At 48.4% G+C, this 27,352-nt stretch overlaps 1 protein-coding gene across 1 annotated transcript in view; it reads right to left on the bottom strand.

Annotated features, from left to right (window-relative positions):
• Window positions 1-24,601, bottom strand: part of MUC13 (mucin 13, cell surface associated) — a 74,076-nt gene extending 49,475 nt beyond the window's left edge. Inside the window, exons 1-5 of the mRNA XM_069732594.1 lie at window positions 24,145-24,601; window positions 18,198-18,620; window positions 16,696-16,818; window positions 3,686-3,786; window positions 3,478-3,533 (exon numbers count right to left, since the gene is read on the bottom strand). Coding sequence (XP_069588695.1) covers window positions 3,478-3,533; window positions 3,686-3,786; window positions 16,696-16,818; window positions 18,198-18,620; window positions 24,145-24,199 — 758 coding nt within the window. The 5' untranslated portion in view covers window positions 24,200-24,601. The remainder of the gene's footprint in view (window positions 1-3,477; window positions 3,534-3,685; window positions 3,787-16,695; window positions 16,819-18,197; window positions 18,621-24,144) is intronic.
• Window positions 24,602-27,352: the final 2,751 nt, after the last annotated feature.

The following is a 27,352-nucleotide window of genomic DNA, read 5'->3' as shown; positions in this document are numbered from 1 at the left end:
AGCCCTGGGGACATACTTCACCTGTGGGAAGGTCTACCATCTAGCTGCCATAACATCATCCCAGCGGACCCCTTAAAGCAGCGTCGGTCACCCTGACCGAATACCACAGGTGGCGTCACGAACATAAACTCTATCCCTTTAAAGACCTTTCCCCCTTTTTACGTCCCTAGGGCCACGGACCGGGTCAGCCACCGTGACATCCCCCCTGATAACCAAAGGATTCGGTACCGAGTACCCTACTGCCCACGGGGCTCTCCACGATCTTGTCAGCTTATGAGAAGATTTAACCATTGTGGGTAAATTGTGCAGCAGATTAAGAGATTCCCCCAATTCTCCTCAAAGTCCACCTAGTGGCAATTACATCCTGCAGTGGGTAGTAAAACAGGAGGTTATATGCTGCTTGAAGAGGGAGATTGCGTCCAGATGTGAAAAGGTGACCCTTTAATAGAGCTTGAGGAGGGCAATGTCTGAGCGGATAAACAAGGCAGTTGCAAGGTTAGGGTGTTTAGCGGACAATTGTAGGGCCTTAACAAGCTGTGTAGACCTGCTAGGAGTCCAGGAGATCTCCAGGGGAAGGCACAAGTCTCCAAGGAGGGGACAGCGAGCTGCCCAAGTTCGTGTAAGCCTCAGGTGGGACTATTCATCGGTTGTGTCCAGTTTCATCAGCTGCCAGTCTAGCCCCCCTGGACCTGCTATATTAATGGTGAGCTTATTCCTTTATTGTGGTCAAGTTCTGGCATCCCCCTGTACTGTAGCACAGAGCAGGGAGCAGAGATGGCATCTGCTCTGGCGGGAAACCCATCGCGTACGCTATCACCGACGCCGGGTCCGCACACCAGGCGAAGCAGGGAGCTGCGGGGCACCGGACCCCACACCGATCCCCAGATGAGTCTCCGCTCCCAGGCAGAACACCTCTCCACATGTGCGGCCGGCGGGAATCCCAGATAGCCAGCGGGCAGCAGCCGGCTTGCTCATCTCTCCAAATCACACCTCACCACTTGTGCACTTGACCCCATTCCATCCCACCTCCTCCCCAACCTCACAACCACTACACTAATCACATCCCTAACCCACCTCTTCAACCTATCACTATCCTCAAAAAGCCATCCCTTGACCCGAGCGTTATGTCCAGCTATCGCCCCATATTTTTGCTCCCATTTACTTCCAAACTCCTTGAGCAGCACGTCCATGCTGAACTTTGCATCTAACTCTGTCTTCGACAACCTAGTCTGGCTTCCTCCCCACCATTCCACTGAGACAGCCCTGACCAAAATTACTAACGACTTACTTACGGCCAAAGCTAACAATTCTCAATACTCCTCCTTCTAGACCTGTCCTCTGCCTTCGACACAGTTGACCACTGCCTCCTACTACAGATCCTCTCCTCCTTTGGCATCAAAGACCTCGCCCTATCCTGGATCTCCTCATACCTTACCAACCGCACATTTAGTGTTTCCTTCTCCCACACTACCTCCTCATCCCACTCTCTCTGTTGGAGTCCCCCAAGGCTCTGTCCTAGGACCCTTACTCTTCTCAAACTATACCCTTGGCCTGGGACAACTCCTGAAGTCTCATGGCTTCCAATACCATCTATATGCCGATGACACTCAGATCTACCTCTCTGGCCCAGACATCACCGCTCTGCTGTCCAGAATCCCTGAGTGTGTATCAGCCATATCCTCCTTCTTCTCCTCTCGCTTCCTCAAACTCAATGTGGACAAATCTGAACTCCTCATCTTTCCTCCATCTCTCAGATCTTTCCTACCTGATCTATCTATCACAATAAATGAAATCACAGTTTCCCCTGTCCCCAGAATCTGCTGCCTTGGAGTAACCCTGGATTCTGCCCTGTCCTTTAAACTGCACATCCAAGCTCTCGCCACCTCCTGTTGCCTCCAGCTCAAAAACATTTCCAGAATCCATCCTTTCCTCAACCCTCACTCTACCAAAATGCTTGTGCATGCCCTCATCATCTCCCGCCTCGACTACTGCAACATCCTCCTCTGTACCCTAACCTCTAACGCTCTCGCACCTCTCCGTCCTTAACTCTGCTGCCGGATTAATCCCTCTCCTCGCTACATTCCTGCTTCCCCTCTTTGCAAATCTCTTCACTGGCTCCCAATTTCCCAGCGTATCCAGTTTAAACTACCAACACTGATCTACAAAGCCATCGATAACCTGTCCCCTCCATATATTTCCAAACTAATCTCCCGATATCTTCCCTCACGTAATCTCCGGTCCTCCCGAGACCTCCTTCTCTCCTCCACGCTTATTCGCTCCTCACCCGACCTCCTCCAAGATTTCTCCCGAATATCCCCCACCCTCTGGAATTCTGTGCCCCAACACGTCCGGTTATCCACCACATTTGGATCCATCAAAAGAAACCTGAAAACCCCCCTCTTCAGGAAATCTACAACCATCAATGGCCACACGGCCAACACAACACCATCGGAGCTACTGCAACCCTAGACCTACTGTCTCCTTCCCCATAATCCTGTAGAATGTAAGCCCGCAGGGTCCTCTCCCCTCTGTATCAGTCTGTCATTGTTAGTTTACTGTAAGTGATATCTGTAATTTGTATGTAACCCCTTCTCATGTACAGCACCATGGAATCGTTGGTGCTATAGAAATAAATAATAATAATAATAATAATTGTTCTCCATATACAGGGTATTCTCTCCACTTCTGCCAGCTCAATGTTACCAAAGTGTTGTGCAGAGGTGTAAATCCTCATGGACAGAGTTGAGCTGGCAGATATGATGTAGGGTGGCCCCGGTGTCTGGCGGGTTGAGGCCCCCGGTGTCTGGCGGGTTGGGGCCCCCAGTGTGTGGAGGCTTGGGGCCCCGGTGTCTGGAGGGTTGGGGCCCCGGTGTCTGGAGTGTTGGGGCCCCGGTGTCTCGCGCCTCCTCACACATATAAATGATATGGACGGAAATTACTTAACCCAAAATAAGTCACTGAAAGAAACAAATATGTCCTGACCTTACTGCACTCATCATCCTCCAGCACTCCCATCATTCGCACCGTCTCCTCATCATCCTCCAGCACTCCCATCATTCACACCGTCTCCTCATCGTCCTCCAGCACTCCCATCATTCGCACCGTCTCCTCATCATCCTCCAGCACTCCCATCATTCACAGTCTCCTCATCATCCTCCAGCACTCCCATCATTCACACAGTCTCCTCATCGTCCTCCAGCACTCCCATCATTCGCACTGTCTCCTCATCATCCTCCAGCACTCCCATCATTCACAGTCTCCTCATCATCCCCCAGCACTCCCATCATTCGCACCGTCTCCTCATCGTCCTCCAGCACTCCCATCATTCGCACCGTCTCCTCATCATCCCCCAGCACTCCTATTATTCACACCGTCTCCTCATCGTCCTCCAGCACTCCCATCATTCGCACCGTCTCCTCATCATCCCCCAGCACTCCTATTATTCACACCGTCTCCTCATCATCCTCCAGCACTCACCTCATCTCCAGTATGACTGTGCCGCGATGCTGGAGACCTGACAACACTTTTCTACACTGGAGATAAAGCAGAAAATGTCACAATTGGACAAATATGGCTGCTGACAACCAGTCTGTATATGGTGCGGAGTTGTCAGCCCGCCCCCTGGTGGTGACATCACTGACATGACGCCATTGTGGAGTGGTGCGGTTCACATGGCGAATCTCACCTGTGTCATCACTGCAGTGTAGATATTGGTGTATTCCGCACTTTCTGGGTTCGGGTTAAAGTTTTGTCCTGAGATCGTGAATTCACCGTAGAAGCTTTCACCTGAGTGACGAGAACATCGGCCGTTACCGTGTAACAAAAAAGAAAAGCATTACTGCAAAAATACGCACTCCATCAAAGAATACAAACAAAATAAATAAGATAGACTGATTTTATTAACAGATCAAAAAAACACACTACAAAACGATAAAAACACAATTAAAAACAAGTAGACAACATCACAACAACACAGGTGATAAAGACCATACCTAGATGTAATAAGGCGACTAAACACAGACCAATTGGCTCATGGGGTATATGCGCTAGTAATGCCTAGAAAAAAATAAAAAAATCGTGCCATATAGGTCCCTAAAGAACCATTTAAAAAAATAGTGAAAATAAGGCACAAAGATTTAATCTATAACAATAAAAATAGGCAAGATATGAGCCAAAGAAAGGGCTGAGAAGCCACCAATATACAATAATATCACTAGATATTTAAAGCATAAATAGGAGGAAACCCCCCATAATAATACAACCTGGTGGTACGATGTCCCCACGCGTATCGCCTGGCAGACCGTTACCGCACACGTGTAGGAGCGCGTTCACACCGGCACATGGGTAGGGACCAGTAAGGAACACCACAACCTATTGACTTTGTTTAAAATTTTAAACATTACTGGGCACTGCCCCATTACACGTCCTCCATTACCCATTCCCCATTATTGGGTGCTGCCCCCATTACACGTTCCCCATTATTGGGTGCTGCCCCCATTACACGTTCCCCATTATTGGGTGCTGCCCCCATTACACGTTCCCCATTATTGGGTCCTGCCCCATTACACGTCCCCCATTACTGGGCACTGCCCCCATTACACGTTCCCCATTATTGGGCGCTGCCCCATTACACGTCCCCCATTACTGGGTGCTGCAGCCCATTACACGTCCCCCATTACTGGGCACTGCCCCATTACACGTTCGCCATTACTGGGTGCTGTGTTGTGAATTCTGTTGTCGAACTCCCTCCTGTGGTCGTGAATGGTACTTCGGCGAGTTCTGTCCATGGACTCCCTCTGGTGGCTGTGAGTGGAGCTGCTGCTTCTGAGGTTCCTTACACAGGTGACGTGGTTTATCCTTTGGTTGGCTGCTCTATTTAACTCCACTCAGATCGTTACTCCATGCCAGCTGTCAATGTTCCTGCATTGGTTCAGTTCGCTCTTGGATCTTTCTGGTGACCTGTCTACTCCAGCAGAAGCTAAGTTCCTGCTTGTTATTATTTGTTCATTGTTTCCTTGTCCAGTTGGCTATCATGATTTTGTCTTGCTAGCTGGAAGCTCTGGGATGCAGAGTGGCATGTCCGCACCGTTGGTCGGTGCGGAGGTCTTTTTGCACACTCTGCGTGGTTTTTTGTAGTTTTTTGTGCTGACCGCAAAGATACCTTTCCTATCCTCTGTCTATTTAGTAAGTCTGGCCTCATTTTGCTGAAACCTGTTTCATTTCTGCGTTTGTGACTTTCATCTTTACTCACAGTCAATATATGTGGGGGCTGCCTTTTCCTTTGGGAAATTTCGCTGAGGCAAGGTAGGCTTTATTTTCTATCTCTAGGGCTAGCTAGCTCTTAGGCTGTGAAGACGCGTCTAGGGAGTGTCAGGAACGCTCCACGGCTATTTCTAGTTGTTGTGATAGGATTAGGGGTTGCGGTCAGCAGAGCTCCCACATCCCAGAGCTTGTCCTGTTGAGTTTAACTATCAGGTCGTGCCGGGTGCTCCTAACCACCAGGTCCATAACAGTACAGCTGGCCCAAAGTATTAATGCATCTCAATAGAGGGATAAGAGAAGTTCTGAGACCATTTTTTTTTCTTTGCACTGTGTTTTGTCTTTCTTTTCCCCTAAACCTTTGGGTGGTTCAGGACACAGGTGTAGATATGGACATTCAAGGTCTGTCCTCTTGTGTGGATCATCTCACTGCAAGGGTGCAAAACATTCAAGATTTGATGGTTCAGAATCCGATGTTAGAGCCTAGAATTCCTATTCCTGATTTATTTTCTGGTGATAGATCTAAGTTCTTGAATTTCAAAAATAATTGTAAACTGTTTCTAGCTTTGAAACCCCGCTCCTCTGGTGACCCCGTTCAACAAGTAAAAATCATTATTTCTTTGTTGCGTGGTGACCCTCAAGACTGGGCATTTTCCCTTGCGCCAGGAGATCCTGCAATGCGCGATGTTGATGCGTTTTTTCTGGCGCTTGGATTGCTTTATGATGAACCAAATTCAGTGGATCAGGCAGAGAAAATCTTACTGGCTTTGTGTCAGGGTCAGGATGAAGCGGAGGTATATTGTCAGAAATTTAGAAAGTGGTCTGTGCTTACTCAGTGGAATGAGTGTGCCCTGATGGCAATTTTCAGAAAGGGTCTTTCTAAAGCCCTTAAGGATGTCATGGTGGGATTTCCCATGCCTGCTGGTCTGAATGAGTCTATGTCCTTGGCCATTCAGATCGATCGACGCTTGCGTGAGCGCAAAGCTGTGCACCATTTGGCGGTATTCTCTGAGCATAGGCCTGAGCCTATGCAGTGTGATAGGACTTTGACCAGAGCTGAACGGCAAGAACACAGACGTCGGAATGGGCTGTGTTTTTACTGTGGTGAATCCACTCATGCTATCTCCGATTGTCCTAAGCGCACTAAGCGGTTCGCTAGGTCTGCCACCATTGGTACGGTACAGTCTAAATTTCTTTTGTCCGTTACTCTAATTTACTCTCTGTCGTCCTATTCTGTTATGGCATTTGTGGATTCAGGCGCTGCCCTGAATTTGATGGACTTGGAGTTTGCCAGGCGCTGTGGTTTTTTCTTGGAGCCCTTGCAGTATCCTATTCCATTGAGAGGAATTGATGCTACGCCTTTGGCCAAGAATAAGCCTCAGTACTGGACTCAATTGACCATGTGCATGGCTTCTGCACATCAGGAGGATATTCGCTTTTTGGTGTTGCATAATCTACATGATGTGGTCGTTTTGGGGTTGCCATGGCTGCAGGTCCATAATCCAGTGTTGGATTGGAAATCTATGTCTGTGTCCGGCTGGGGTTGTCAGGGGGTACATGGTGATGTTCCATTGTTGTCAATTTCGCCTTCCACTCCTTCTGAAGTCCCTGAATTTTTATCAGATTACCGGGATGTATTTGAAGAGCCCAAATCTGGTGCCCTACCTCCTCATAGGGATTGCGATTGTGCTATTAATTTGATTCCTAGTAGTAAGTTTCCTAAGGGCCGACTGTTTAATTTATCTGTGCCAGAGCACGCCGCTATGCGGAGTTATATAAAGGAATCCTTGGAGAAGGGTCATATTCGCCCGTTGTCGTCACCATTGGGAGCAGGGTTCTTTTTTGTGGCCAAGAAGGATGGCTCTTTGAGACCTTGTATTGATTACCGCCTTCTTAATAAGATCACAGTCAAATTTCAGTATCCTTTGCCGCTGCTGTCTGATTTGTTTGCTCGGATTAAGGGGGCTAGTTGGTTCACCAAGATCGATCTTCGAGGGGCGTATAATCTTGTGCGAATTAAACAGGGCGATGAATGGAAAACAGCATTTAATACGCCCGAGGGCCATTTTGAGTACCTGGTTATGCCATTCGGGCTTTCTAATGCTCCATCTGTGTTTCAGTCCTTTATGCATGACATCTTCCGAGAGTACCTGGATAGATTCATGATTGTATATTTGGATGACATTTTGGTCTTTTCGGATGATTGGGAGTCTCATGTGAAGCAGGTCAGAATGGTGTTTGTGAAGGGGTCAAAGTGTCTCTTTGGAGTTCACAAGGTTTCCTTTTTGGGTTTAATTTTTTCCCCTTCTACTATCGAGATGGACCCTGTTAAATTTCAGGCCATTTATGATTGGACTCAGCCGACATCTGTGAAGAGCCTGCAGAAGTTCCTGGGCTTTGCTAATTTTTACCGTCGCTTCATGCTGCCGATCTAGTTCGTGCCTTTCATTTGGCTCATCCTGATCGGCCTGGGGGCTCTGGTGAGGGTTCGGTGACCCCTCCTCAAGGGGGGTACTGTTGAAAATTCTGTTGTCGAACTCCCTCCTGTGGTCGTGAATGGTACTTCGGCGAGTTCTGTCCATGGACTCCCTCTGGTGGCTGTGAGTGGAGCTGCTGCTTCTGAGGTTCCTTACACAGGTGACGTGGTTTATCCTTTGGTTGGCTGCTCTATTTAACTCCACTCAGATCGTTACTCCATGCCAGCTGTCAATGTTCCTGCATTGGTTCAGATCGCTCTTGGATCTTTCTGGTGACCTGTCTACTCCAGCAGAAGCTAAGTTCCTGCTTGTTATTATTTGTTCATTGTTTCCTTGTCCAGTTGGCTATCATGATTTTGTCTTGCTAGCTGGAAGCTCTGGGATGCAGAGTGGCATCTCCGCACCGTTAGTCGGTGCGGAGGTCTTTTTGCACACTCTGCATGGTTTTTTGTAGTTTTTTGTGCTGACCGCAAAGATACCTTTCCTATCCTCTGTCTGTTTAGTAAGTCTGGCCTCCCTTTGCTGAAACCTGTTTCATTTCTGCGTTTGTGACTTTCATCTTTACATAGTTACATAGTTATTAAGGTTGAAGGAAGACTATATGTCCATCTAGTTCAACCCATAGCCTAACCTAACATGCCCTAACATGTTGATCCAGAGGAAGGCAAAAAAAACCCATGTGCAAAGAGTAAGCTCCACATTGGGGAAAAAAATTCCTTCCCAACTCCACATACGGCAATCAGACTAGTTCCCTGGATCAACGCCCTATCAAGGAATCTAGTATATATACCCTGTAACATTATACTTTTCCAGAAAGGTATCCAGTCCCCTCTTAAATTTAAGTAATGAATCACTCATTACAACATCACACGGCAGAGAGTTCCATAGTCTCACTGCTCTTACAGTAAAGAATCCGTGTCTGTTATTATGCTTAAACCTTTTTTCCTCCAACCGCAGAGGATGCCCCCTTGTCCCTGTTTCAGGTCTATGATTAAAAAGATCATCAGAAAGGTCTTTGTACTGTCCCCTCATATATTTATACATTAAAATGAGATCACCCCTTAGTCTTCGTTTTTCCAAACTAAATAGCCCCAAGTGTAATAACCTATCTTGGTATTGCAGACCCCCCAGTCCTCTAATAACCTTGGTCGCTCTTCTCTGCACCCGCTCCAGTTCAGCTATGTCTTTCTTATACACCGGAGACCAGAACTGTGCACAGTATTCTAAGTGTGGTCGAACTAGTGACTTGTATAGAGGTAAAATTATATTCTCCTCATGAGCATCTATGCCTCTTTTAATGCATCCCATTATTTTATTTGCCTTTGTAGCAGCTGCCTGACACTGGCCACTGAATTTAAGTTTGTCATCCACCCATACACCCAGGTCTTTTTCATTGACGGTTTTGCCCAGAGTTTTAGAATTAAGCACATAATTATACATCTTATTACTTCTACCCAAGTGCATGACCTTACATTTATCCCCATTAAAGCTCATTTGCCATTTATCAGCCCAAGCTTCTAGTTTACATAAATCATCCTGTAATATAAAATTGTCCTCCTCTGTATTGATTACCCTGCAGAGTTTAGTGTCATCTGCAAATATTGAAATTCTACTCTGAATGCCCCCTACAAGGTCATTAATAAATATGTTAAAAAGAAGAGGGCCCAATACTGACCCCTGTGGTACCCCACTGCTAACCGCTACCCAGTCCGAGTGTGCTCCATTAATAACCACCCTTTGTTTCCTATCCCTGAGCCAGCTCTCAACCCACTTGCACATATTTTCCCCTATCCCCATTATTCTCATTTTATGTATCAACCTTTTGTGTGGCACCGTATCAAAAGCTTTTGAAAAGTCCATATACACTACATCCACTGGGTTCCCTTGGTCCAATCCGGAACTTACCTCTTCATAGAAACTGATCAAATTAGTCTGACATGAACGGTCCCTAGTAAACCCGTGCTGATACTGGGTCATGAGGTTATTCCTCTTCAGATACTCCAGTATAGCGTCCCTTAGAATGCCCTCCAGGATTTTACCCACAGTAGAGGTTAAGCTTACTGGCCTATAGTTTCCGAGTTCAGTTTTTGTTCCCTTTTTGAATATTGGCACCACATTTGCTATACGCCAGTCCTGTGGCACAGACCCTGTTATTATGGAGTCTTTAAAGATTAAAAATAATGGTCTATCAATGACTGTACTTAATTCCTGCAGTACTCGAGGGTGTATCCCATCCGGGCCCGGAGATTTGTCAATTTTAGTGATTTTTAGACGCCGCCGCACTTCCTGCTGGGTTAAGCAGGTGACATTTAATTGGGAATTTTTATCACTAGACATTTTGTCTGCCATGGGATTTTCTTATGTAAATACTGATGAAAAAAAGTCATTTAGCATATTGGCTTTTTCCTCATCCTCATCCACCATCTCACCCAGACTATTTTTAAGGGGGCCAACACTATCATTTTTTAGTTTCTTACTATTTATGTAGTTAAAGAATATTTTAGGATTATTTTTACTCTCTCTGGCAATGAGTCTCTCTGTCTCAATCTTTGCTGCCTTGATTTGCTTTTTACAGAATTTATTTAATTTTCTGTATTTATTTAATGCCTCATCACTACCTACTTCCTTTAATTCTCTAAATGCTTTCTTTTTGTCACTTATTGCGCCCCTTACAGCTCTATTTAGCCATATTGGTTTCTTCCTATTTCTAGTATGTTTATTCCCATACGGTATATACTGTGCACAGGTCCTATCCAGGATGCTAATAAATGTCTCCCATTTTCTTTGTGTATTTTTGTGTCTCAGGATATCGTCCCAGTTAATTGCACCAAGATCCTCTCTCATCCGTTGGAAATTTGCCCTCCTGAAGTTTAGTGTCCTTGTAACCCCTCTACTACACATCTTTTTAAAGGATACATGAAAACTTATTATTTTGTGATCGCTATTTCCCAAGTAACCCCCAACCCTTATATTTGATATGCGGTCTGGCCTGTTGGTTAATATTAGGTCTAGCAGTGCCCCCCTTCTTGTTGGGTCCTGAACCAGTTGTGAAAGGTAATTGTCTCTCATAATTGTCAAAAACCGATTACCTTTGCTGGAACTGCAGGTTTCTGTTCCCCAATCTATTTCTGGGTAGTTGAAGTCCCCCATAATAATGACTTCTCCTTGAGTCGCAGCTTCATCTATTTGCTTTACGAGGATATTCTCCATTGCTTCCATTATTTTTGGAGATTTATAACAAACCCCTATCAGTAATTTATTATTTTTTCCCCCTCCCCTTATCTCCACCCACAGGGATTCTACATTTTCATTAAATTCACCTATATTATCGCGCAGGATGGGTTTTAAGGATGATTTTACATATAGACACACCCCTCCCCCTCGCTTATCTGTACGGTCATTTCTGAACAGGCTATAGCCCTGCAAGTTAACAGCCCAGTCATGGCTCTCATCCAGCCACGTTTCAGATATCCCCACCATGTCATAATTATGCTCCAACAACATTAGTTCTAATTCGTCCATTTTGTTGGCGAGGCTTCTGGCATTAGTATACATGCACTTTATGTTCCTCTCTGTACTTCTATTTCTTAAATTATTAACTGTTCTGACCCCACCCCCCATGCCACCGCCACCCCCAACTTCCTTATTTGTGCCCAGGACTCTGTCTGCACTATCTTCCCCTCCTATAAAATGAATACCCTCCCCCCCAATTCCTAGTTTAAACACTCCTCCAACCTTCTAGCCATTCTCTCCCCCAGCACAGCTGCACCCTCCCCATTGAGGTGCAGCCCGTCCCTAGCGTAGAGCCTGTAGCCAACTGAGAAGTCGGCCCAGTTCTGCAGGAACCCAAACCCCTCTTTCCTACACCAATTCTTGAGCCACTTATTAAACTCCCTAATCTCCCGTTGCCTCTCTGGCGTGGCACGTGGTACTGGCAGTATTTCGGAAAAGACCACGTTGGAGGTCCTTGCTTTCAGCTTGCAGCCTAATTCCCTGAAATCATCTTTAAGGACCTTCCACCTACCTCTAACTTTGTCATTAGTGCCAATGTGCACCATGACCGCTGGGTCCTCACCAGCCCCTCCCAATAATCTGTCCACCCGATCAGCGATGTGTCGGACTCGAGCGCCAGGTAGGCAGCACACCGTTCGACGATCCCTGTCTTTGTGACAGATTGCCCTATCTGTTCCCCTAATAATTGAGTCGCCCACTACCAGCACCTGTCTGGCCTGCCCTGCTCTCCTATTTCCCTCCTTACTGGAGCAGTCACTCCTCCGGCTTTCAGAGGACATGCCTGGCTGCAGCAGTGCTACCCCTGTACTGGCACCCCCCTCATCTGCCAACTTAGCAAACTTATTGGGGTGTGCCAGATCAGGACTAGCCTCCCTGGCACTCTTCCCTCTACCCCGCTTCCTAACTGTCACCCAGCTTGCTACTTCATTGTCCTGCAGCTCCATCCCACCATCCCCCCCCTCATCTGTCCCATTGAGCGTCTGCTCCGTGAGCAGAAGACTCCTCTCCATGTTGTCTATGGATCTCAGTGTTGCCAGCTGCACATTTAGAGTCAGAATCTGGGTTTCCAAATGCACAACGTGCTCACATCTCGCACAGCAGTATGCACCCTCGATCGGCTGCTCAAGGACTGCATACATGTGGCAAGATGTGCACTGGATGGCATTAACAATCGTGGAGCACATTTCCTAATGGGGATTGCACCAGACAGAACAGTTCAATAAAAAAAATAAATAAATACAAAGTATTAATAAAAATCAGACAGCAATTCAGTAATTCCTCCCCTGAAAACTCCCTGACTCCAAAGTCACTGAATCACAAGTCACACTTACCGCCGTCCACACTTACGCTCAGCTCACACTCAGCTCGCTCACACTCGCTCTGCTGAAGATATATAGAGATTTTTTATTTTTTTTTTTCCTAGTTCCCCACAACAGCAATCAACCTTGCTGTTCAAATGCACTTCCAAAAAGGACTTGAGCCCCAAACAGCTGCCCCTTATAAACCCTTAACTATGAGCCCCCACCCTAAGTTAACCCTTATGAATATAGCTACCCCCAATTCAGCAACTCACACCAATTCACACAGGTATTTGTTAAAGGCTTTCCAAATACCTCTTCACTGAATCACAAGTCACACTTACCGCCGTCCACACTTACGCTCAGCTCACACTCAGCTCGCTCACACTCGCTCTGCTGAAGATATATAGAGATTTTTTTTTTTTTTTTTTTCCTAGTTCCCCACAACAGCAATCAACCTTGCTGTTCAAATGCACTTCCAAAAAAAAAAAGCACAGTCAATATATGTGGGGGGCTGCCTTTTCCTTTGGGAAATTTCTCTGAGGCAAGGTAGGCTTTATTTTCTATCTCTAGGGCTAGCTAGCTCTTAGGCTGTGAAGAGGCATCTAGGGAGTGTCAGGAACGCTCCATGGCTATTTCTAGTTGTTGTGATAGGATTAGGGGTTGCGGTCAGCAGAGCTCCCACATCCCAGAGCTTGTCCTGTTGAGTTTAACTATCAGGTCGTGCCGGGTGCTCCTAACCACCAGGTCCATAACAGTGCTGCTCCCATTACACGTTCCCCATTACTGGGCGCTGCTCCCATTGCACGTCCCCCATTACTGGGTGCTGCTGCCTATTACACGTCCCCCATTACTGGGCAATGCCCCATTACATATCCCCCATTACTGGGTGCTGCTCCCATTACACATCCCCCATTACTGGGCACTGCTCCCATTACACGTCCCCCATTACTGGGTGCTGCCCCCATTACATGTCCGCCATTACTGGGCACTGCCCCATTACATGTCCCCCATTACTGGGTGTAGCCCCCATTACATGTTCCCCATTACTGGGCACTGCCCCCATTACTCATCCCCATTACTGGGTGCTGTCCCCATTACACTTCTCCCAATGCTGAGCACTGTACTCCATTACAGGGTGCTACCCCGATTATACGGCCCCCATTACTGGGCATTGCCCCTTTACACGGCCCCCATTACTTGTCCCGCATTACTGGGCGCTGTTCTCCTTTACATGTTGCCCACTACTGGGCACTGCCATCCCATTATTGGGCGATGTCCACCATTACATGTCCTCCATCAATGGGCACTGTTGGGGGACAGCAAATGATGAATTTAGGGTGGGGGATGGGGGGTAGCAAATGATGATTAATTGAGGGTGGGGGACGGGGGAACTGCAAATTATTACATGAGGGTGGGGACAGCAAATGAATTGAGAGTGGGGGACAGGGACAGAAAATTATGAATTGAGGGTGAGGGAAGAGGACAGCAAATGATTAATTGAAGCATGGGGACATCAAATTATGATGAATTCAGGTAGAGGATGGAGGACAGCAAATGATGAATTTAGGGTGGGGGATGCAATATATAAAGAGTTCCTGTGTATGTCACTGGTGATCACTGTATTACCTGTACACTGTACACTATATACAGAGCTCCTATCTATATATATATATATATATATATGTTACCGGTAATCACTGCATTTCCTGTGCATTGACACTATATACAGAGCTCCTGTGTATGTCACCAGTGATCACTGTATTACCTGTACACTATATACTACATACAGATCTCCTGTGTATGTCACCAGTGATCATTATTACCTGTACACTATACACTACATACAGATCTGTGTATAATGTCACTGGTGATCACTGTATTATCTGTACACTATATACAGAGCTCATGTGTATGATGTCACTGATGATCACTGTATTACTTGTACACTATATACAGAGCTCCTGTGTATAATGTCACCGGTGATCACTGTATTATCTGTACACTATATACAGAGCTCCTATGTATAATGTTACTGGTGATCACTGTATTACCTGTACACTGACACTATATACAGAGCTCCTGTGTATAATGTTACTGGTCATCACTGTATTACCTGTACACTGACACTATATACAGAGCTCTTGTGTATAATGACACCGGTGATCACTGTATTACCTGTACACTATACACTATATACAGAGCTCATGTGTATGATGTCACTGGTGATTACTGTATTACCTGTGCACTATACACTATATACAGAGCTCATGTGTATAATGTCACTGATGATCACTGTATTACCTGTACACTATATACAGAGCTCCTGTGTATAATGTCAACGGTGATCACTGTATTATTTGTACACTATATACAGAGCTCCTATGTATAATGTTACTGGTGATCACTGTATTACCTGTACACTATACACTATATACAGAGCTACTGTGTATAATGTCACTGGTGATCACTGTATTACCGATACACCGACACTATATATAGAGCTCCTGTGTATGTCACTCGTGATTGCTGTATTACCTGTACACTACACTTTATACAGAGCTCCTGTGTAAAATGTCACTGGCGATCACTATTATGGTTTCATGCACTCACTGGTGGTAATATGTGATCTGGTCATGGTGCATCAGTATTTGTTCCTTGTATATGGTATTACTTGGTCACTATGTAGTGGTAATATGTGGTCTGGACATGGTGTGGCGGTATTTGTCCCTTTCTATGGTATTCGGTTACTATGTGGTGGTAATGTCATCTGGTCATGTTGTGGTGGTATTTGTTGCTTGTATGTGGTATTTAGTCACTATGCGGTGGTAATATGTGGTCTGGTCATGGTGTGATGGTATTTGTCCCTTGTATGTGGTATTAGTTTGTTACTGTGTGGTGAGAATGTTGGGGTGATCTCTATGTGGTGGTAATATGTGGTCTGGTCACAGTGTCACAGTATTTTTCCCTTGTATGTGGTATTATTAGTCACTTTATGTGACACATTCCCTTAAAGAAAAAATGTAAATATACCTAAAAAGAGTGTTGGGTATTTTAAGAAATGTATAATAGGTTAGAGTAGGGCCTGGCCAGAAGAGTCTACCGAGTCGTGGTGACAGTTTAAAAAATCTTTTGGCCAAAACAAGAGCTGCCGGCTATATGTGTGATCTGGTGATGGGAACTGTTAATGTGTGATTGGTGAGGACGTGGTGCAGAAGAGTTATTCCAAGAGAGAGCGGTATGACTGTGAGAGGTTCGCGGGGTGGAGGCGGAGCTGGGGTGGAGCCAGGGCGGAGTCTCAGGGGAGCTTTTGCCAGTATGGGGCCCCCCAATTCCTGGTGGCAGCTTTGTCTGGATGTATTTAAGCTTCTGTTTATACAGAGCAGCCAATCTAAAGCCGCCGAGCTGCAGTGTAAAGCATGAGGCCAGGAGGGGAGACAGTCTGTACCACAGACCCCAGTGTGCAGAGCACTGGTCGCAGCTGTATGGGGTGGAGATCAGCGGCTCCTGCCCTGTGGGGTCACCCGGCGCCCCGGCTCTCCCCAGCACTCCGCGCTCTCTGTGTACTCTGTGTATATACTTAATTATTTGCTAATTCCGGGGGTATCGTTTCTCCTTATGGAGAGTGACATACCATCTCTGGCTTGTCAAGGTAAGGAGGCTTATTCGCCGTGCAATGCTCCTCTGGGAAATATAATATGCAAATTGCCTCTTCTGAGAAAAAGAGGACTTAACTCTATAGCGCCACCTGTTGGAAGAGCATTGCACAGCGAATAAGCCTCCTTATCTTGACAAGCCAGAGATGGTATGTCACTCTCCATAAGGAGAAACGTTACCCCTTAGACCCCAGTCCAGAGCCTCTCACCTCGCCAAATTAGTTCTCATGCTTCGCACTGACGACGGCCAACAGCCCGAAACACCGAGTCTGCGAATTGAGATACTGATTTGGCTTTTATCCTAAGTCATATTCCACGACTCGTTAAAGGGTTGGTTGTGACTTGTAGGATCGCTACTTCCAACAGGTGGCGCTATAGAGTTTAAGTCCTCTTTTTCTCAGAAGAGGCAATTTGCATATTGCTAATCCCATGCACTTGTGGCTCCTCTCCAGCTGCTGTAGAACTACAACTCCCATCATGCTGAGTCCTCACCTCCGCTGCAGGTCTTCTCTGGGCTGTAGTAGTAGTTGGGCGGGCAGCGACACTCGTACTGCTTGTAGAGCTGGATGCAGGTGGAGCCGTTCACACAGGCTCCAGATGAGCAGACCCCGGAATCTGCGGAGAGAGGGGTATATATTGTGGAGTGATGTCACAGCCGCAGAGTGTACAGACCCCACCCCAGAGGATTCTCACTGCTTTCCACACCTCTGCTTTTCAGCCAGTGAATGGGAACATCCGAGCGGATTGTCTGTAAACTAAGAATGTTTCCATTCACTGACGAAAAGCATCTTGTTAACTGCACGGGATAGAGCACTGTTCACATCTGTGTTAGAAATGGAGACCATAATGCCGCGCTGATGCCCACCGAGCCCTTGTTCTGTAATGGGGCATTGGGATCTCTTTTGGCTGGTAAGAATGGCACGGTGCCAGTGACGGACTAGAGGTGCCAGCAGAAGACGCAAGACGGATTCTACCCAAGTTCGGGGTGGTCCTAATCTCTAATATTAGAACCGCGCCATCGTGCCACCTTGTGTGAACAAGGACTGAGCAGCACCGGTCCTGAACATGGACCCAGCAGTGAGGGGTTTTATAAATGTGCTCTCCGGCTCCTCACTGCTGGGTCCGTGTTCAGGACTGGTGCTGCTCAGTCCTTGTCCACACAGGGCGGCACGATGGCGCAGTTCTAATATTAGAGGTTAGAACCATCCCGACCTTGGATTACCTTGACGCTGGGATAACTTTTATGCTTTTGTTATCAGAAACTGTGCTTGCTAAGTCCCCAATGTTATTTATGTGAGTGATTCCTTCTATTATCTCACAGCAGGGAATATGTTTATTTTCTTTCTGTCTTGAGTTTTGTTTGATGGACAGTGTGAACAGGCTCCTATTGTCCCTGCATACTAACTTTAGTTTATTTTTGCATACTTTAGTTTATTTTTTTCGGTTTAGCAGAATGTAAGTGGCGCCAGGTTACCACTGCCACCGCCAGATACGGGACAAGTGGCGCTAATGGAAGTGTGGTAATGCCGGCCAGCGCTGATGACAAGGGAGGGGGAAGCCATACTGTGTTCACACTTTTTATCATTTTTTGCAGGATGCAGTTAGGCCTCTTTTTGTTGGCTTGGTGTATTGGGTCGTCTGTCTTGTGGGGTGTACTTATATAGTGCCGGGCAGCCGCCTGATAATACTATGGGCGTCATCGATAGGCAGTAAGCCGCACACTTTGCACCGCACTTACCTGTGTGACTGGCGTCCTACACAAGCCCTATTTGTGTGCATTTCTTTCTGCTAGGCAGCCCCCCTCCATAAGCAGCTAGGTGTGGGGGGCTGTTTCTATCAGTGGTTTGCGCCTGTGCTGCCCCCCGCCTTTATTACTCGGGGCTGCTGCATCCTGCTAGGAGTGCATTTGTCATCAGACAGGTTTTGGGAAGGCCGTATCTCTATGGCATGTATTTTTTTGAATTTTTCTGTTAGCCGGCAGAAGCCATACTTACTGGCTGTGGTGAGACCACCTGCCATGGTGGTCACTGCGTTTGTCTGTGTTGTGGTGACATTGGGGTCTTTTGTCTGCACTGTTTGTGGTGATCCCATATCTGGCGCTTCCGTCATGGCGGTATCTGGTGATCCCATATCCGGTGCTCCTGTCACTGTGGTCTCTGGGGATCCCGTATCTGGCGCTCCCGTCATGGCGGTATCTGGGGATCCCGTATCTGGCACTCCCGTCACTATGGTGTCTGGTGATCCCGTATCTGGCGCTCCCGTCATTGCGGTATCTGGTGATCCTGTAACTGGCGCTCCCGTCACTGCGGTATCTGGTGATCCTGTAACTGGCGCTCCCGTCACTGCGGTCTCTGGTGATCTTGTTCCTGGCACTTTTGTTGATGGCGTGTTTGGCGCAGTTGTGGAAGTGGCACTCACTGTGGTTGGAAGACATTAATAAAAATGATGAAAATGATGTCCCACCAGCACACAGCCCCTGCTCAGCTGGTAGCGGGACATTTGTGGGGACCCAGCCAACGACCCCCCGTCTCTCCACATTATGGTGGGATCCTACTCAGCCCGGCGGAGCTGCATGGGACTGGTGTTCTCCCACACCGTCCCGGGCTCCACAACCAGGGAGGCATACACACAGACCCAGCACACCATTGATGAGGCATGCACAGCAGGTTTCGGACGCTACTATGTCAAACCCCACCAACTCGGCTTTGAGAAGAAGACCAGAGTGGATATGTCATTTCAACAAGAAACGGAAGCTACCGGTACGGCGCCAGCTTCAACAGACTGGGATTTAATGCAGGAACTACAGGATGCGGAGGAAGCCATGTGTGGACCCAATGGATACCAGTTGTTTCTCCATTACGTGTGTAGTTTATTTTCACAAGGAAGACACGGAATATGCTCTTAAGAAACTGGATGATGCAAAGTTTTGTGTCATAAAGGTGAGACCTCTTAAATTTGTGACTGTGCTTTATGACATGTTGTGAACTGCTCCCCAGAAGTGGAGAAGGATGATTGGAATCTATCACATCTGGCTAATTAAGATGGGGGAGCAATGTGAAGAAAAAAGATTATATCTTAATTACCCATATATTTTTAGCAAACCAGGAAGAATAGACTGGTATCTGAATGTTGGCTTTTGAATTTATGTGTTGGTCAAGAAAACAGGCTTTTGCTTGTGTAAGCCTGTAATATTGACATTTCATATGACATACTGTGCTCTTATCCTTGATTACTAGTGATGTTCACTGATATGCTAATTATGCATTGTGTAGGCCAGATTGTTTGGTGACTTCAAAAACCGAGGAGCAAAAACTATACAAATAGATTAAATAATCAAGTAATGCTACTTGATCTCATCTCCATTCTTACCCTTTATGTCAATACTGAATGATGGACACTTGTTAAGTATAAAAATAGGTCACAATCCTCTATAGAGAGACTGAGAGACAGCCAGAGATTGAGACATCAAAAAACATCTAGGGCCTCTACAGGACTGCAGTACTGGATCTATCATTCTATAGGAAACAACCTAGGGGACTTCTGCTCCAGATGGAAGAATACAGATCTGCTCCATTGACCATCGTTGAACTATGGATATGTTTGGAGAAAGCCAGGATTGGGACTCGCCAGGCTCCATGGAGATGTTCAGAGAAGCCAGGTTGTGACCCTCGGGTCAACTGGCCTTGTACCTCAATGGACTGTCATCTTTCTAAACTTGACGTTACCACCTCTGTGTGTGTGTGTGCCACAGGTGGGGAAGTCGATCCTGGAAGATAGGTTGTGATCCTCCGGTCAACTGGTCTTGTTCCTGAATGGACTGTCATCTCTCTACGCTTGTCGTTACCTCCTCTTTGTGTGTGTGTGCCACAGGTGGGGTAGTTGGCCCTGGGAGCTCTAAAGTAACAGCTGCCATTATCCCGGCAAGTCAGCGGAAGGGTGAGACTCTGTAATGTGCACCATCGTGGGGAATTTTGCTGGGATTGTTCTACGTGTTATCTGCCTGTCATGTGGTTCAATAAAGCAATTGCCACACTGATTTACCTTTACCCTGTGTTGTCTGAGTAGCAGTATGCCCACATTAAAGGGAGAGCGGGCATTCGGCGGGATTATCCCTGGTCCATGCAGTTTCGGCTAGTGGACCTGGGCACCCACTGACCCCTGTGTCTCCACAACATGTCTGAATTTTCTTGCAAGGGGCTGTGTGCCGAGGACGGTGGCAGCGAGGTGCAGAGCGTGTGGAGGATGTTGGTAGTGAGAGGCCAAGTGTGCGGAGAACGGTGCCAGCGAGAGTCCAAGTGTGCCAAGGAAGGTGATAGGGAGGGGTCGAGTGTGCTGAGGACAGTGGTAGCGAGGGGCCGAGTGTGCCGAGGACTGTGGTAGTGAGGGGCCGAATGTGCCGAGGACGGTGGTTGCGAGGGGCCGAATGTGCTGAGGACGGTGGTAGCGAGGGGCCAAATGTGCCGAGGATGGTGGTAGCGAGGGATCGAGTGTGCCGAGGACGGTGGTAGCGAGGGGCCAAATGTGCCGAGAATGGTGGTAGCGAGGGATCGAGTGTGCTGAGGATGGTGGTAGCGAGGGGACGAGAACAACATGATTGTGTAAAGGAATATACAGAATGTTCTGTGACGCTGGCTGATCTTTCTTATCGTGATGACTTGATCATGCACATTGCAGACAACGGCCATAAAAATGTGAATTGACGTCACTGCGTGTGATCATTCACAGCCGCCATCTGTCATAATACAAGCTGCACTCGCGCACCTCACAGCTGCTTCTCTGCGCAGTGATGACGGGTGTGTACAGTCATCTCCTGAACAGTGGAGTGCAGTGCATTATGCATGTCCGCCAGCACAGCGTTGCGAATGCAGCTCTGGATGTGATTAGAGCATTCGATATGACACTCAATCTTTTGCTGTAGGCGACCAATCATAATTTATCTGCTACTGTTAGAGCATGATGAGGGTTGTAGTATCTTGGCTCTCCGGGACGTTACTGGCATTTGGGTCCTGGAATCTATGGGGGCTCAGGATTTGGCCAGTTGACCTTCCATTAAACACTGGTGCTAGTTGGGGCCTTGTTGGAGGTCTGCACTGGGGCCACAGCTGCTGCCGCTTCTGTATATAAGTGGTGATAATATTATGCTCCGGTCACAGCCCAAGCTGCTTCTGACATTTTCCTAATTGCTAAAAAAAATAATTCTGCTATTAGAATCCATCATTTGTCGTATTATTTATCTGCCGGCGACACCGGATCACCGAAACAAAATCTGCGGATATCGTCAGGTGGAAGAAAGATGCTGCTCTATAGACATGACAGAAACCAGACATCTCCACGTCTCCCGCGCCATGTGACCCACGCATCCGTGTTTTTACATCTCCCGCACCTCCATGTGACCCACGTCTCCCACGCCTCCACATCACACGTGCCTCCACGTCTCACATGGCACAAGCGTTACCGCATCTCCACGTGACCCATGCCTCCACGTGATCCGCACCTTCACATCTCCGTGACCAGCACCGAAGCATCTCCCACGCCTACACATCACCTACGCCTCCACGTCTCCCGCACTTCCACATCACCTTCGCCTCCACATCACCTGTGGCACAAGCATCACCCGCATCTCCAAGTGACCCGCACCTCATTGTCTCTTGCGCATCCACATCACCCGTGGCACAAGTGTTACTCACGCCTCCACATCTCCGTGACCCAAACCGCCACATCACTTACACCTCCATTCATCCGTGGCACAAGAGTCACCCATGCCTCCACGTCTCCAATTCCACATCACCTGCTCCTCCCGTGGCACAAGCATCACCCGCATCTCCATGTGACCCGCACATCCATGTCTCCACATCACCTGCGTGTCTACGTCTCTTGCGCATCCACATCACCCGTGGCACAAGTGTTACTCACGCCTCCACATCTCCCACATCACCCGTGCCTCCACATAACAAGTGGCACAAGCGTATCCGCGTCTCCACATGACCCTTGCCTCCACGGTGGTGTATGAGGAGGGGGGCACACTGCAGAAATGAAAATATCTCCAGCTGGGAATGATGTGCCCCCAGTGCCTATAAGATTCCTGATAGTGTCAGTTCTGACCTCCGCTGCCTGTAAGACCCCTGATTATAAGTTAGTTCCGTCCCGGTGCCTGTAAGACCCCTGATTATAAGTTAGTTCCGTCCCGGTGCCTGTAAGACCCCTGATTATAAGTTAGTTCCGTCCTGGAGCCTATGAGACCCCTGATTATAAGTTAGTTCCATCCTGGAGCCTGAGACCCCTGATTATAAGTTAGTTCTGTCCCGGTGCCTGTGAGACCCCTGATTATAAGTTAGTTTCATCCCGGTGCCTGTGAGACCCGATTATAAGTTAGTTCCATCCCGGAGCCTATGAGACCCCTGATTATAAGTTAGTTCCATCCCGGAGCCTATGAGACCCCTGATTATAAGTTAGTTCCGTCCCGGTGCCTGTAAGACCCCTGATTATAAGTTAGTTCCGTCCTGGAGCCTATGAGACCCCTGATTATAAGTTAGTTCCATCCTGGAGCCTGAGACCCCTGATTATAAGTTAGTTCCATCCCAGAGCCTATGAGACCCCTGATTAGAAGTTAGTTCCGTCCCGGTGCCTGTAAGACCCCTGATTATAAGTTAGTTCCGTCCTGGAGCCTATGAGACCCCTGATTATAAGTTAGTTCCATCCTGGAGCCTATAAGACCCCTGATTATAAGTTAGTTCCGTCCTGGAGCCTATGAGACCCCTGATTATAAGTTAGTTCCATCCCGGAGCCTATAAGACCCCTGATTATAAGTTAGTTCCGTCCTGGAGCCTATGAGACCCCTGATTATAAGTTAGTTCCATCCCAGAGCCTATGAGACCCCTGACTATAAGTTAGTTCCATCCTGGAGCCTATGAGACCCCTGATTATAAGTTAGTTCTGTCCCGGTGCCTGTGAGACCCCTGATTATAAGTTAATTCCATCCCGGAGCCTATGAGACCCCTGATTATAAGTTAGTTCCATCCCGGAGCCTATGAGACCCCTGATTATAAGTTAGTTCCGTCCCGGTGCCTGTAAGACCCCTGATTATAAGTTAGTTCCGTCCTGGAGCCTATGAGACCCCTGATTATAAGTTAGTTCCATCCTGGAGCCTGAGACCCCTGATTATAAGTTAGTTCCATCCCAGAGCCTATGAGACCCCTGATTAGAAGTTAGTTCCGTCCCGGTGCCTGTAAGACCCCTGATTATAAGTTAGTTCCGTCCTGGAGCCTATGAGACCCCTGATTATAAGTTAGTTCCATCCTGGAGCCTATAAGACCCCTGATTATAAGTTAGTTCCATCCTGGAGCTTATAAGACCCCTGATTATAAGTTAGTTCCGTCCTGGAGCCTATGAGACCCCTGATTATAAGTTAGTTCCATCCCGGAGCCTATGAGACCCCTGATTATAAGTTAGTTCCGTCCTGGAGCCTATGAGACCCCTGATTATAAGTTAGTTCCATCCCAGAGCCTATGAGACCCCTGACTATAAGTTAGTTCCATCCTGGAGCCTATGAGACCCCTGATTATAAGTTAGTTCTGTCCCGGTGCCTGTGAGACCCCTGATTATAAGTTAATTCCATCCCGGAGCCTATGAGACCCATGATTATAAGTTAGTTCCGTCCCGGAGCCTATGAGACCCCTGATTATAAGTTAGTTCCATCTCGGAGCCTATGAGACCCCTGATTATAAGTTAGTTCCATCCCGGAGCCTATGAGACCCCTGATTATAAGTTAGTTCCATCCTGGAGCCTGTGAGACCCCTGATTATAAGTTAGTTCCGTCCTGGAGCCTGTGAGACCCCTGATTATAAGTTAGTTCCGTCCCGGTGCCTGTGAGACCCCTGATAATTTGGGAGTTCTTTCCACGGTGCCCGTAAGACCCTGATGATAGATTATTTCTCTTCTTACCGTCCTGTCTTGTGGCGACCAGCAGCAGCAGGGTAAGGATTACAAGTCCCGTCATGGTTCCTTCCTACGGTATCCTGAGAACGGTCTGATCCGGAGGCCGCGTCGACGCTTTTATATAGGTGCAGAGTTCAGTTCTGACGTCAGCCGCTAATTATGCTCCAGTCGATAATTAATGGACGGATACTAGCAGCACGGGCAGCGCGGCCGCCGCACTCTGCGCTGTCTCTGCCAGGTAGACTGACTCTGGAAGCAACTTTTATCGTTTCATTATTCTTTATTCATTGTTTTCAAAAGTGATAAATTAAAAAGTGAAGGAAAAACCTGTGCACAAAAAGCCTACCTCCGTACCACCCCGCGATCAGCGCCGTGTGCACCCCCACGGTAGCCCACGCCGTCACCCCAAATGTAACCATCCCACATCCTTGTGGACCAGGGACATTACAGGGTTAACATCAGCGTGACAATGTGACGCAGCGGCACTTACCTGCAGACTTTGCCCCTTGCCGCCTCCTGCTGGTGCGATAAGGATCTTTATAGGACCCATTAATGTTTGTTGTCACAGGAGAGGTATGCTGCATCATGGGGGTTGTAGTTCATGTAAGAAATCACCGATCACTTCTCACCAAGGCATCAGGGATGGCCAGCGAAGGGTTAAGCTTCAGGATGCGGCTTTATTCCCTGAGGGAAGCCGAGATGTCTTTTGGATCAACCCTCCTGGGCCATCTATATGGGCATCCATCCTGAGACAGGTGGGGGATGGGCAGTACAGCAGAGCTGAGCGCACTATGACAGGAGAGCTGCTGCTGCAGATGTGTTAGTAATGAGACAAGCTCAGTTCTGCTGTACAGTGTCAGCAGTCATCACAGCTCTGCAGGGAGAGCAGGAGCGCGGCTGTCAGTCATTATGTCTCACACTGGGGATGCCCCTGTCATTTACAATATGCTCTGGAGGCGGAGTCTCAGGGATATCTATGCCCCACCCATAGATCCTGACAGCTGATTTACATATAAGGAAAATGTGGATTTCTCTGGAATAAACATTAGATGCGGATATCGGGGGTCATTCAGCTTCTTATAGACGGCTGAGAAGATGGTCGCTGACAGGTTCCCCGGGCAGCCTAGTCCTGGATAACGGGCGGTGCGCAGACACACAGAGCGCAGGACGGACTGATGGGCGACATCGGGGGTGACAGTACAAATAGTGATGAAGATGGTGGAAACCTCATGAGGGACCCCCAGGACACGTCAGCGGGGTCTGACGGGCTCGGCAGATGAGTGTTCTACTGTTCGCTGCCGACAATCATGTTGATAATTAATTTCCAGCCATTTATTATCACCGGTGACTTATGGGAGTCTGCTGCAGATGTTGGCTGTCTGGCGGCTATGATGCCCAGAGGACAATGGGGCCCTAGTGGAGCGACCGGACCGCTGTGCGGCTGCCCGCCTGTCTGCAGCCCGAGATCAGTGGCCCACAGTCAGTTAGCCCTTAGAATGCATTTGGTGCCATCTTTCATGCCCATTTTTGCTGCTGCTTTTAGCTGTGTTCACCTCATATTTTATTAATGTTTCTGTTTGTTACTGAAATGTAAAAAAAAAAAAAAAAAAAGTTTTTTATTTAGCAGTTTCTTATTTGCAAAACAACTTCAGGAGCATTTCCTGCAGATGAGACATTGTAGCCCACGGCCGGTGGTGAGACTGCAGCGTATTCTGCACCCACACTCCATCCTCCTGCCAACAGGTAACTTCCCCGTCATATTGATGCTGCTGCCGCCCTGGTGTGGACGCTCCTCTAGTATCCGCTGTCGGACAGCGAGCGAAAACACAAGATGCCAAATATCACCGCCTGCCCTGTGCCTCCACATCTAGATGTCACCGCCTGCCCTGTGCCTCCACGGCTAGATGTCACCGCCTGACCTGTGCCTCCACGGCTAGATATCACCGCCTGACCTGTGCCTCCACGGCTCGATGTCACCGCCTGCCCTGTGCCTCCACATCTAGATGTCACCGCCCGCCCTGTGCCTCTACGGCTAGATGTCACCGCCTGCCCTGTGCCTCCACGGCTAGTTGTCACCGCCTGTCCTGTGCCTCCACGGCTCGATGTCACCGCCTGCCCTGTGCCTCCACGGCTCGATGTCACCGCCTGCCCTGTGCCTCCACGGCTAGATATCACCGCCTGCCCTGTGCCTCCACGTCTAGATGTCACCGCCTGACCTGTGCCTCCACGTCTAGATGTCACCGCCTGACCTGTGCCTCCACGGCTAGATGTCACCGCCTGACCTGTGCCTCCACGGCTAGATGTCACCGCCTGCCCTGTTCCTCCACATCTAGATGTCACCGCCCGCCCTGTGCCTCTACGGCTAGATGTCACCGCCTGCCCTGTGCCTCCACGGCTAGTTGTCACCGCCTGTCCTGTGCCTCCACGTCTAGATGTCACCGCCCACCCTGTGCCTCTACGGCTAGATGTCACCGCCCGCCCTGTGCCTTCACGGCTAGACGTCACCGCCTGCCCTGTGCCTCCATGGCTAGATGTCACCACCTGCCCTGTGCCTCCACGGCTAGATGTCACCACCTGCCCTGTGCCTCCATGGCTAGATATCACCGCCTGCCCTGTGCCTCTATTGCTAGATATCACCGCCTGCCCTGTGCCTCCACGGCTAGATGTCACCGCCTGCCCTGCTGTGCCTCCATGGCTAGATATCACCGCCTACCTTGTGCCTCTATTGCTAGATATCACCGCCTGCCCTGTGCCTCCACGGCTAGATGTCACCGCCTGCCCTGCTGTGCCTCCATGGCTAGATATCACCGCCTACCTTGTGCCTCTATTGCTAGATATCACCGCCTGCCCTGTGCCTCCACGGCTAGATGTCACCGCCTGCCCTGCTGTGCCTCCATGGCTAGATATCACCGTCTACCCTGTGCCTCCACGGCTAGATGTTACCGCCTGCCCTGTGCCTCCATAGCTAGATATCACCGCCTACCCTGTGCCTCCACGTCTAGATGTCACCGCCTGCCCTGTGCCTCCATGGCTAGATATCACCGCTTACCCTGTGCCTACATTGCTAGATATCACCGCCTGCCCTGTGCCTCCATGGCTAGATGTCACCGCCTGCCCTGTTCCTCCATGGCTAGATATCACCGCCTGCCCTGTGCCTCCATGGCTAGATATCACCGCCTGCCCTGTGCCTCTATTGCTAGATATCACCGCCTGC

Source organism: Ranitomeya imitator, chromosome 7 (assembly GCF_032444005.1).
Source record: "Ranitomeya imitator isolate aRanImi1 chromosome 7, aRanImi1.pri, whole genome shotgun sequence".
NCBI classification, from domain to species: Eukaryota; Metazoa; Chordata; class Amphibia; order Anura; family Dendrobatidae; genus Ranitomeya; species Ranitomeya imitator.
Note: the sequence above shows the minus strand (reverse complement) of the source record. Positions and strands in the feature narration are given on the sequence as shown.